Below are 12,866 nucleotides of genomic sequence, written 5' to 3'. Positions count from 1 at the left end.
CATTTTTTTTTTTTTTTTTTGCAGTAATGAGAGAGGTAGGCGGAGCTTATTCTGGGTGTTGTAAGATGTAGTAAGGTAATTTGAAAAGTCGAGAACTCTACTTCACCCATATACTATTTTCGTGACTATGATAATGAAAATAATTGCACTATTTCATGGATTCAAAATGTTTTTTTAATATGATAAAATGGTAATTGGCTTATATTGGAAAACTAGAAATGGCATTTACACCTCTAGCATATTTAAAGGGGAAGTAACTCCGTACTATATGGATTGTAAGGGTTGCACACATTTGTTTCAATATATACACTCATAAGCAAACAATACTTGTTGTGTTGATTACATCTTGGCTATCATAGATATATAACAAATATAATGATTATGTAATATATATATATGTATCAACATAGTGTACTGGTGAATTAACGTACTGAATTTGTTGTTAGGCAATATCTTGGTACATTAATACCAAAATAATATATTGATAGTGCAAGCAGTAGGTGGTTTATGCTACAAATTCCAACATTCTACACATTTCTGCCGGAAACAGGTGATTTATTTTAATTGGTGTTTTTAATTTCTTTGTTTGCAACAAGTAATTGCTATAAATGTCAAGAACATTTTTAACTCATAGGCAAAGTAACAGATCTGTCATGTACAATGTAGGCATTAGGACTCTGCCGAAAATAGCACAACGGAATGCAGGGACACATCGGGATTAAATGTCCCGTCACAAAATCAAATTCGACAGACTGAAATCCTCAGGAGGAGGGAGGACTTCCATGTCTTGCAGACATATTTCTAATTTCCAAAAAATAAACCCTTTCTATATATATGTGTCTTTACATGCATGAGAGAATACGAAGATATCTCAATTTTGTCCACATCATACATACTGTACCTCTCAAACAAGAGGCCCAATGGGCCTGTATCGCTCACCTGGCTCTACACCAACTTTGACGTTGATTGAGGTAATTTCTACACATACTATGCTGATTACCTCTCTTTTCAAATATCAGTGTATGCTTGCTTTTTCATATCAATGAATTTTCTAGTCCTTCATTCCAGCATAATATTTGCCTAATGTCAGGTTTCAGAGACTCTTGGCTATCGCAAAATTATTGTGTACAGATTTAAGCCAATTTCACCCCTGTGACCATGAATGAAGGTCAAGGTCATTTATTTGAACAAATTTGGTAGCCCTACGACCCAGCATGCTACAGGCCCAATATAACGTCCCTGGGCCTCATGGTAATTGAGAAGAAGCTGTTTGAAGATTATAGCTATTTGACCCATGTGACCTTGAATGAAGTTCAAGGTCATTTATTTGAACAAACATGGTAGCCCTTCACCCCAGCATGCTACAGGCCCAATATTAAGTCCCTGGGCCCCTTACTTATTGCAAAGAAGTAGTTGGAAGATTATAGCCTATTTCACCTCTGTGACCTTGAATTAATGTCAGACATTTATTTGAACAAACTGGTAGCCCTTCACCCCAGCATGATACCGCCCAATATCAAGTCCCTGGGCATCTTGATTATTGAAATGAAGTCGTTGGAAGATTATAGCCTATTTCACCTCTGTGACCTTGAATGAAGGTGAAGGTCTTTTCTTTGAACAAACTTGGTAGCCCTTCACCCAAGCATGCTACAGGTCCAATATCAGGTCGCTGGCCTCTTGCTTATTGAGAAGAAATCGTTGGAAGATTACAGCCTTTTTGACCCATTTGACCTTGAATGAAGGTGAAAGTCATTTATTTGAACAAACTTTGTAGCCCTGCACCCCGGCATGCTACAGGCCTAATATCAAGTCCCTGGGCATCTTGGTTATTGAGAAGAGGTCGTTGGAAGATTATAGCCTCAGGGACCTCTTGCTTATTGAGAAGAAGTCGTTTGAAGATTATAGCCTATTTCACCTCTGTGACCTTGAATGAAGGTCAAGGTCATTTATTTGAACAAACTTGGTAGCCCTTCATCCCAGCACGGTACAGGCCCAATATCAAGTGTCTGGGCCTCTTGGTTATTGAGACGAAGTTGTTTGAAGAATATAACATATTTGACTCATGTGACCTTGAATGAAGGTCAAGGTCATTTCTTTGAACAAACGTGGTAGCCCTTCATACCAGCATACTAAGATTTTATATTGGGATTGAATCTGGCATCTAGAATGTCAGTCAGTGGAGGTATTCAATAGCTTACAATAGCCCGACTGGCTATTTGAACAGATATCAGGACATTTTGGACAAATTGTCTTCCCCTATTCCCATAAACTATCTTACCGAAATCTATGGAAGTTGCAAGGAGTAGTAACAAGAGGCCTAGAGGGCCTGCATCGGTCACCTGGATATTTTAGTATTCATAGCAAAAATATTTTAAGTTACATTACAATTATTTTTCTACGTTTTTATGAATCTTCCAACCATGGTTTAAACCAAATATGGACCAAATCCAGTCTCATTCTTCAAGAAGATAGGATTTACCGATTTCCTTTTTTTTGGGGGGGGGGGGGGGGGGGGGGGTTGCAACATTTCCCATATTAGGCCCCCTCACTTCAGCCCCAAGGAACCCTTACCCTCCACTTATATAACATTGGATCTCCTTTGCCCAATAATGCTTAAGATATCCATTTTGTCCTTCAGGACTAGTAGGGATTTAGAGGGTTTACCTCAATTTCTCCTATTGGGCCCCGCCCCTCTGGAGGTGTCACCACTTATGCAAAATCTGTTCCCCTTCCCCCCGAAGATATTTCTGACCAAATTAAGTTCAAATTGTTTCAAAACTTTATGACTAGTAGTGATTTAAAGGAATTGCCTCACGTTCCCCTATTGGGCCCCGCCCCTCTGGCCGCAGGGAGGTGTCACCATTTATGCAAAAATCTGTTCCCCTTCCCCCAAGGATGTTTCTGACCAATTCTGGTTCAAATTAATTCAGTAATTTGTGACTATAGTGGCGATTTAAAGGCTTTGCTTCTATTTCCCCTATTGGGCCCCAGGGGGGTCAGAGTAACCATTTATGCAAAATCTGTTCCCCTTTCCCCAGGATGTTTCTGACCAAATTTGGTTCAAATTCATGCAGTAGTTTTATATGACTTGTAGTGATTTAAACAATTTACTCCTTTTTTCTCTATTTGGCCCTAACCCTCTGGCCCCAGGGGTGTCACAGCCCCCATTTATACAAAATCTGGTCCCCTTCCCCCAAGGATGTTTCTGACAAGAGATGCACGTGTGACAAAGGTTTGAAACTCGTTTTTGTGGCTGCTTTATGATACAATGCTATCACCTCACTCATGTAATGATAATTTTTAATTAATTTATTAACACAATAAGGTCATTTTGAGGTTCATGACCAGACTTCCAGTAAATATTATTTGCTAATGAAACACCAGGATGTTTGCGAGATTATAAGCTATGGTTTTACCTGTGTTTCTTTTGAAAATGGAAATTTTGTATTCACAAAGGCCTACCAACTCGTAAATCGAGTGGGGTTCAGGTGTGATTACCGTAGTCGCTTCGTAAGAAGCCCTCGGTTTACAGGTAAAATAAATCTGAACGGAGATGTTATGTCAGAAGTGTGGACATGTACCCTAAGACGAAAGAAGATTGCACCATAAAAATTTAAAACCAAAATTGACCAGCAAAATATTCAATCTGTAAGTGAAACAACAACATTTATATATCTCGGATCTGTCTTTAATAACATTGTTCATTTATTACATTACAGTTGTATTTACATAGAACACTAATTGTATATTTACATAATACTTATATTACACTATTTACATAACATACACATAACATAACAAATAAACCTCAGCTGAAGATCCGAGGTGCCAAGTTTGACACTCCCTACTAGTGTCGATTTGTTTTACTCTGGAAACTAAGAAACAGGCCTGTCTGTGTTGTTGTGATTGTATTCATGGGCAAGACACTTACCCCTTACTGCCCTTATCACTCGTAACCCTTACTGCCCTTATCATTTGTGCCCTGACGGGGCCTCGAACCCAATGTTTCTTAATTCAAATTTGTCCATAGGATGGCATTACATAACTTGGTCTATCTACCAAACTGTTTACTAAATAAGTATGCTACTATTACATACATATAATTATGTTGATATGTGCTAATTAAATTTGTCATACCTTATCAATTCAAATGTATGTTTTGTTTGTATGTGTGTCTGTATGTGTATCTGTATGTGTATCTCCAAAATTAAATAGATATATGTATAAGAGTTATCTCCCTTTGAATATGTATAAATTTGCTGTTTATAATTGTAAGTATATATAATTCCATTTCAATTATCTTAATTAAATTTTCTACTTTTTCACTATTTGTCCACCTATTTTCCTTAAATCCAATGATGCTTTCCTAAGGAACCTTGATGAAATCAAAACTACACACATGCATATCTATTACATAACAACTGTGGACAAAAGTTTTCCCCTTGGAATTAGCCATTTAGCCATCTTAGAACTCTCGTTTCCACTGTGGAATTAGTAAATGTTTGGCTCCCAATTTACATAAACCTAACTATATGAATTCAAAACATGATCAAGGATCAGAAACACTATTCCGATATGTACCAAATTTAAACAAAACGACAATACATTACCAATATTGCTGCCTCTTACAATTGTGATCTATCAACGTACAAATGAATACTTAACAACACTTTAAATGAAACAGAAATTTTCTGACATTGACATTTACATAGGATGTTACCCACCCTAAATATTGTATAGCCAATGTTACGATTCGTCCCTCATCCCACTGTCTCTATGCGTTAGTTCACCCTAGGGTAGAATTAGGTAGGGGCATATATACAGCATACGCGTGATGTCCCTCGATTTGTATGCTGTAATTTGATAATTACTTTGAAAAGTAAGTTAATCACTTTCAAGAATTAAAATCCCTTCAATTGGATTTGATGTTTAAGTTCCAGACTTGATGAAAATGTATCTGCTAACATCATTAACTTTTTACTCTTTAGAAAGTATCTGATCAAAGATAATTCCAGGAACATGTCTAAAAAGAATATATAGCCAACCAAAGCTCTTAATGCTGATTCCAGTAAAAAATGTTCAATCTCAATCATCCCACCAGCTTGTGTGGAATATCCCATCTTCCTTGCACTATAAACTGTTTGTCAGACAAATCACTTATCCTGGTGACTGCCCATATCTATTAGAAATACACCAAAAATTTGAAGCATCACACGAAATCTCAGTGGAATGCGTTGACAGTGAGAAAGGGCTGTCAGAATAACCACATGAGTAACATTGTATCTGGATGTCAAATTTATCAGTAATAGAATCAATTGAAACACATGTAGATCCTGAACTGATGACTATAGATATCGTCATTGATGGTACACAACAGTCATGGGGATGTCACTGGGTTGTTGCTATGACACATTAGAGCCAGGGATGCCACGCTGGGTCCATGCGGCACAAGTTGTCGTGGCTGTTGGCAGCAGCAACCAAGGTACTAACACTGCTCTCAGCACCATCAAACTTTGCCAGGTCTGAAAATAAAAAATGTCAGTTTAGAGACATCATAAAAAGTTTACACATGTATACTAAATATTATAAAATCGTGTAAAATATGCTTAATATAAGTGCTCATTTTGTAGGCAAGTTGTAATTGTGTAATAACAGTGTAATTTGAGTACTCACTTTGGTAGGCGAGTTGTAATTGTGTAATATTGGTGTAATTTAAGTACTCACTTTGAGGTGAGTTGTAATTGTGTAATATTGGTGTAATTTGAATACTCACTTTGTAGGTGAGTTGTAATTGTGTAATATTGGTGTAATTTGAATACTCACTTTGAGGTGAGTTGTGATTGTGTAATATTGGTGTGATTTGAGTACTCACTTTGAGGTGAGTTGTGATTGTGTAATATTGGTGTGATTTGAGTACTCACTTTGTAGGCGAGTTGTAATTGTGTAATATCGGTGTGATTTGAGTACTCACTTTGTAGGCAAGTTGTAATTGTGTAATATCGGTGTGATTTGAGTACTCGTTTTGTCGGCGAGGTAGTAATTGTGTAATTTGAGTACTGTACTCACTTTGTCGGCGAGGTAGTAATTGTGTAATTTGAGTACTGTACTCCCTTTGTAGGCGAGGTAGTAATTGTGTAATTTGAGTACTGTACTCACTTTGTAGGTGAGGTAGTAATTGTGTAATTTGAGTACTGTACTCACTTTGTAGGCGAGTTGTAATTGTGTAATTTGAGTACTGTACTCACTTTGTAGGTGAGGTAGTAATTGTGTAATTTGAGTACTGTACTCACTTTGTAGGCGAGTTGTAATTGTGTAATTTGAGTACTGTACTCACTTTGTAGGCGAGGTAGTAATTGTGTAATTTGAGTACTGTACTCACTTTGTAGGCGAGGTAGTAATTGTGTAATTTGAGTACTGTACTCACTTTGTAGGCGAGTTGTAATTGTGTAATTTGAGTACTGTACTCACTTTGTAGGCGAGTTGTAATTGTGTAATTTGAGTACTGTACTCACTTTGTAGGCGAGGTAGTAATTGTGTAATTTGAGTACTGTACTCACTTTGTAGGCGAGGTAGTAATTGTGTAATTTGAGTACTGTACTCACTTTGTAGGCGAGGTAGTAATTGTGTAATTTGAGTACTGTACTCACTTTGTAGGCGAGTTGTAATTGTGTAATTTGAGTACTGTACTCACTTTGTAGGCGAGGTAGTAATTGTGTAATTTGAGTACTGTACTCACTTTGTAGGCGAGGTAGTAATTGTGTAATTTGAGTACTGTACTCACTTTGTAGGCGAGGTAGTAATTGTGTAATTTGAGTACTCTACTCACTTTGTAGGCGAGTGGTAATGGCTTGTACAGCTTTGCTGACCATTACAATCAACTGTTCTCCATCCATGTCTGATGGCTCGCTCCCTGGAGTTGTCTCCTCTTGTTTCTGTTATTAAAATATAATTTGATTAGATGAAATGTCGAGTGATTTTTTTTTTCAGTCTAAAAACACAAGCTCCTGCCAGTACAGTACTTGCCCATTTTTTCTGATTAAACTTTCCGAAATTCAGAGAAATGTTTTCTTCAACAAGTAGCTTATAGGATAAGCTCTATACAATTCCTGAGAAAGTAACCTTTCTCTTAATGAGATTTTGTTGAGGTAAAACACATTCATCAATTTCCACCAACTATTTCTACTTGAATATCCACTCTGTAATGTCTGAGGCAGGATTCCTGGGGGAAAACATTTTCATTAAATCAAGTCCAACATTGTGTGAGAGATCTAGGTTGTACCTTTTTATGCCACGTGATGTACTCGTCGCGGAGAATGGTTCGTAGGAAGCTGGGTAGTTTATACTGAGGCTGGACGAGGCACCGAGCAGCAGCCACCATCGAGGCTGTGAGAGGTCCAGTCACACTAGTTGTTGTTAGGAAGTCTGCGATGTTAGGGCTGAGGCGGAATGGAACAGGGCGGTTGGCATCCAGGTCACCTGGTGTTGTTATACAGAAAACTCAAACATGTATTCCAGATAAAATATTTACATCGTACAATATATATACTATATATCTGTAATGTATAACATAGTAATACAAATGACGAAGGAAGACAACTTTTTGACTCGTGACCTGACCGGGCCTCGATCTCACGATCTACGACACCCAATCACTTTGCCAGAAATACCTGCAGCTTATACCGCTGCGCCAAGAACGTTTCAATGGCGCAGTGATGGTCGGCCCGATACCCTGACATGATCATAGTGGAAGTCGTCTATAAGATGATATGAATACTATGTTAGGATGTTAGGATAAACCTGTAAAATTGATAGACAAACTCATTGATAAGGTCAAGATTTCAAATTCGACATGTACCTCTCTATGAGGACTTAACTGGCGATACTATAAAAATGATCAATACACAAAGATTCATAGGGTGTGGAAGCTTTAAATAGAATTATCTCTTTATCAAGACCCTACTGGCGATAAAACTGTTTTCTGAACTACCTGTCTTCAGTTTCAATAACTGACAAGAAAGACATGGCCATGTTTTTAAACAGATTCAGCAATATCTGGATATATGATTGTGTATCAGAGATTAGAGTTTAAAACTTTCAGAATCTATCTTGAACCTACCTTGCCATTGTGGCCTCTGATGTAGAGCCGTCGTGCAGCTGTGTTGTGTTTTTGGACAATCTCCACACGTGGCATGAAGCGTGCTATTCTCACATAGTAATGGCTGTGCTGTTGGGTACAAGGACATCTATTATGTAGCATGTAAACAAAGATTAAAGGAACCATGTTGGTTTTTTTTTATTACGTCAAATATTTTATTACATCCCACACATTACATACATGCACCCTCATGTCATATCTACAACAAATGTTGATTTAACAACTTTTTGATCATAAAACCAAGTGAAATCTGTTATAATATCTGTGAGAGTAAATAACTAGCTTACTTTTGGTAGCAGGAACTCTCCTGGCAGTTCGACTTCAGCAGTGTGCTGAGAGAAGTTACTAAGGAAGCGACACTTCTCCTCGATCAGGAACGACCTACAATGACAAGTAAACGTGTAAGGGGGAGGTAACTCAGAAAAGTTTTAGGTATCGGAACAGGAGTTTAATTTCTCATTATTTATGTCAAGCTTTAAACAGAAGCCATTATTGCTATCATGACATATGACACCGTGAGCTATTTCAGGTTGAAGATAATGTTTCAGAATTCATTTGTAACTATGATGCTAAGATCATCACCCAATGGTACTGTATCTTACTTCGGCAGTAACTTGGTCTTGGCCTCCAGGATCTTGATCCACTTTTTGAGTTTACTGATGAGGTTATGTAGCTTGGTTGACCCAGGAACACTTAAATCAAAATAATTAAAGGTCAAACATTATACTAAATACAGTCAAAGCTTTAAAATAGTTGATGATAGATAAGCTTTGATATGAAATTATCAGCTTTAACATTAATGTGAGAAATGTGTTGATGTAATGTGACCTGGAAATCTGGGAAGATGACTTACTATTTTCTGGTAAAGAGATACAAAGTTTGACCTTAACAGATGACCTTGATAATGTTTGATTGACACAAAAAAAAGAGAACATATTGTACATCTACATTTCAAGTGGCAGGTGAAATATCTGAATGGTGGTCTTTTGGATTTTCAGAACATCTCTAAAACCAGAGTATTGATTGGATAAAGCAATTACATATAAAGCATATGTAGCCCAGGTATTTAATATATGGTATAACATTTGATACCTAGTGCAATATTCTGTAATATTTAACGTATCATATAATTAGTATATAAAATATGGCATATGGCCCCGTAAAATCTGAGCAAATAATCCAAAAAGTAAAATCTTTTTTAAACAAATGAAGATGAGATTTTTGCATGAGAAAATCAAAAGATCAAGTGTTAAAAGACTTAATACATCTGAAACCATCAACTTTTTTCATCAATTAATCTTTTTTTTTTCCATTTCTTTAACAACTGTGGCTTTACCTAAAGTCAAAGTCTGTGGTGAACTGGCTTTTCATCTTTTGAAACACTGGGTCTTGAGCGGTGGCCTGGGCACGTCGTGCCAGAGATTCGGATGCTGCCGAGGAGAAGGTTGTTGTCACACTAGAAACATTCTCTATCCCCACACCAAATGTACTGACTAGCTTCTTCATGAAGTTCAGGGTATGGGGTGTGATGGTCGCGTCAGCCACTGTAACAGACGTAAAAGGAAGTCAAGCAGAGAAAGGTACAATTTAAATAGTCACCAAATTGTGTAATATCTTGATTGAGAAATGTTTACAACCAAATGGACTTAAAATGACACTATAAATTCATACCTGCTCCTCTGTTTTCAAAAGCGACGGCGTAACATTTGGCAAGTCCTTGTCGTAGCTGCCGTAAGACTTCCTCATACCAGTTTTCACGAAACCACACCATCTACAACAAAAAACAATGGATTCATTTTTTCCAGATATGAAATGAGGTTCTGTCATTTCAAACTACCGGTAATGTATAGGAAAGATTTCTATAAATCCAGGTCTTAAACATGATAGCTTATTTCTATCACAAAAAAATATTTTTGACATGTAATTTAATTTATTTATTAAAATGAAATTTTGAGACGTTTTCAGTTCCCATTTTTTAACTATAACAATAGTTTGTTTACCTGATCTACGATGCCCTCCAGGGAACTGAGAATTGTGGGATGGCAGTCACGCTGGATGTGCATGATCTTACTACAGCGCCACATGGGAGCAGGTGCCCTGATGGGTCCGGCGTCACCTTGAGTGGTGGAGCTCTGTCGAGACGAGGCCTGAGATGTCTGCTGTGTTGGCTGAACACTGTTATCTGTACCACTGCTGTCTGTTGATACAATATCATCCAGATAACAACTTTGTTTTACCACAGTTTTTTTCAATTTTATTCACTCTCAAGAACTTGTCTTTGATAACAAAATTTTTAAATCAAATTCGTAATAATAACAGATCCTTTTACATTGGGAAATATTGATTTTCAAAAAAACAGAAAGAGATTTGAGAAGGAATTTATTAATCACAAGCATTCTGAGAGAATTGCTAAAGAAATACATGTCATCTACCTGCCCTCACTAAAAATAGTCATAGTGACCTTGACCTTGAATCGAAAATGTACCCTGAAATTCAAATTTATATGTAACTACTCATACTGAAGTTACATACCAACTTTGACCAGCATACCTTGAAGTATGGCTGAGGAAAATGCAGAAAACGGAGTGGACGGACAGACGGACAGACGAACAAACGGACTGACTAACAGACAGAAAGATGGATGGGGAGGAAACCTATCGTCCCACTGGGTCAACGAGCATGCTGAGGGAGTAGGAGGATTAGATACGAGGTACACCTACCTGGTGTACCTGGTGTACCGGGTGTTGAGGGTGTGGAGGGTGTGGGAGGATTAGATACGAGGTACCTACCTGGTGTACCTGGGGTAGCGGGTGTTGAGGGTGTGGAGGGTGTGGGAGGATTAGATACGAGGTACCTACCTGGTGTACCTGGGGTAGCGGGTGTTGAGGGTGTGGAGGGTGTGGGAGGATTAGATACGAGGTACCTACCTGGTGTACCTGGTGTACCGGGTGTTGAGGGTGTGGAGGGTGTGGGAGGATTAGATACGAGGTACCTACCTGGTGTACCCAGGGTTACAGGTGTCGAGGGTGTGGGAGGATTAGATACGAGGTACCTACCTGGTGTACCTGGTGTACCGGGTGTTGAGGGTGTCGGTGGGTTAGGTACGAGGTACCTACCTGGTGTACCGGGTGTTGAGGGTGTGGGAGGATTAGATACGAGGTACCTACCTGGTGTACCCGGGGTAGCGGGTGTTGAGGGGGTAGGAGGATTAGATACGAGGTACCTACCTGGTGTACCCGGGGTAGCGGGTGTTGAGGGTGTGGGAGGATTAGATACGAGGTACCTACCTGGTGTACCCGGGGTAGCGGGTGTTGAGGGTGTGGGAGGATTAGATACGAGGTACATACCCGGTGTACCCGGGGTAGCGGGTGTTGAGGGTGTGGGAGGATTAGATACGAGGTACCTACCTGGTGTACCCGGGGTAGCGGGTGTTGAGGGTGTGGGAGGATTAGATACGAGGTACATACCTGGTGTACCGGGGGTAGCGGGTGTTGAGGGTGTGGGAGGATTAGATACAAGGTACCTACCTAGTGTAGCGTGTGTTGAGGGTGTGGGAGGATTAGATACGAGGTACCTACCTGGTGTACCTGGTGTACCCGGGGTAGCGGGTGTTGAGGGGGTAGGAGGATTAGATACGAGGTACCTACCTGGTGTACCCGGGGTAGCGGGTGTTGAGGGTGTGGGAGGATTAGATACGAGGTACATACCTGGTGTACCGGGGGTAGCGGGTGTTGAGGGTGTGGGAGGATTAGATACAAGGTACCTACCTAGTGTAGCGGGTGTTGAGGGTGTGGGAGGATTAGATACGAGGTACCTACCTGGTGTACCTGGTGTACCCGGGGTAGCGGGTGTTGAGGGTGTCGGTGGATTAGATATGAGGTACCTACCTGGTGTACCCGGGGTAGCGGGTGTCGAGGGTGTGGGAGGATTAGATACGAGGTACCTACCTGGTGTACCGAGGGTAGCGGGTGTTGAGGGTGTGGGAGGATTAGATACAAGGTACCTACCTGGTGTACCGGGGTTAGCGGGTGTTGAGGGGTGTGGGAGGATTAGATAGGAGGTACCTACCTGGTGTACCAGGGATAGCGGGTGTTGAGGGTGTGGGAGGATTAGATACGAGGTACATACCTGGTGTACCGGAGGTAGAGGGTGTTGAGGGTGTGGGAGGATTAGATAGGAGGTACCTACCTGGTGTACCCGGGGTAGCGGGTGTTGAGGGTGTGGGAGGATTAGATACAAGGTACCTACCTAGTGTACCAGGGGTAGCGGGTGTTGAGGGTGTCAGTGGATTAGATACGAGGTACCTACCTGGTGTACCTGGTGTACCCGGGGTAGCGGGTGTTGAGGGGTGTGGGAGGATTAGATAGGAGGTACATACCTGGTGTACCGGGGGTAGCGGGTGTGGAGGGTGTGGGATGATTAGATACGAGGTACCGACCTGGTGTACCTGGTGTACCCGGGGTAGCGGGTGTTGAGGGTGTGGGAGGATTAGATACGAGGTACCGACCTGGTGTACCCGGGGTAGCGGGTGTTGAGGGTGTCGGTGGATTAGATAGGAGGTACCTACCTGGTGTACCTGGTGTACCCGGGTAGCGGGTGTTGAGGGTGTGGGAGGATTAGATACGAGGTACATACCTGGTGTACCGGGGGTAGCGGGTGTTGAGGGTGTGGGAGGATAAGATACGAGGTACCTACCTGGTGTACCCGGGGT

The 12,866-nt window shown here is 40.4% G+C and overlaps 1 protein-coding gene across 1 annotated transcript in view; it reads right to left on the bottom strand.

The window, feature by feature from the left end:
- Window positions 1–4,343: 4,343 nt before the first annotated feature.
- Window positions 4,344–12,866, bottom strand: part of LOC117343416 (transformation/transcription domain-associated protein-like) — a gene marked incomplete at its 5' end in the record, with an annotated part of 50,593 nt that continues 42,070 nt past the window's right edge. Inside the window, 11 exons of the mRNA XM_033905758.1 lie at window positions 4,344–5,522; window positions 6,827–6,932; window positions 7,280–7,497; window positions 7,988–8,006; window positions 8,117–8,224; window positions 8,443–8,536; window positions 8,758–8,847; window positions 9,492–9,699; window positions 9,827–9,926; window positions 10,156–10,352; window positions 11,983–12,339. Coding sequence (XP_033761649.1) covers window positions 5,413–5,522; window positions 6,827–6,932; window positions 7,280–7,497; window positions 7,988–8,006; window positions 8,117–8,224; window positions 8,443–8,536; window positions 8,758–8,847; window positions 9,492–9,699; window positions 9,827–9,926; window positions 10,156–10,352; window positions 11,983–12,339 — 1,607 coding nt within the window. The remainder of the gene's footprint in view (window positions 5,523–6,826; window positions 6,933–7,279; window positions 7,498–7,987; window positions 8,007–8,116; window positions 8,225–8,442; window positions 8,537–8,757; window positions 8,848–9,491; window positions 9,700–9,826; window positions 9,927–10,155; window positions 10,353–11,982; window positions 12,340–12,866) is intronic.

This window comes from Pecten maximus, chromosome 15 (assembly GCF_902652985.1).
Source record: "Pecten maximus chromosome 15, xPecMax1.1, whole genome shotgun sequence".
Classification (NCBI taxonomy): domain Eukaryota; kingdom Metazoa; phylum Mollusca; class Bivalvia; order Pectinida; family Pectinidae; genus Pecten; species Pecten maximus.
The sequence above is the reverse complement of the archived record's forward strand: the minus strand, read 5'-3'. Positions and strand labels throughout refer to the sequence as shown.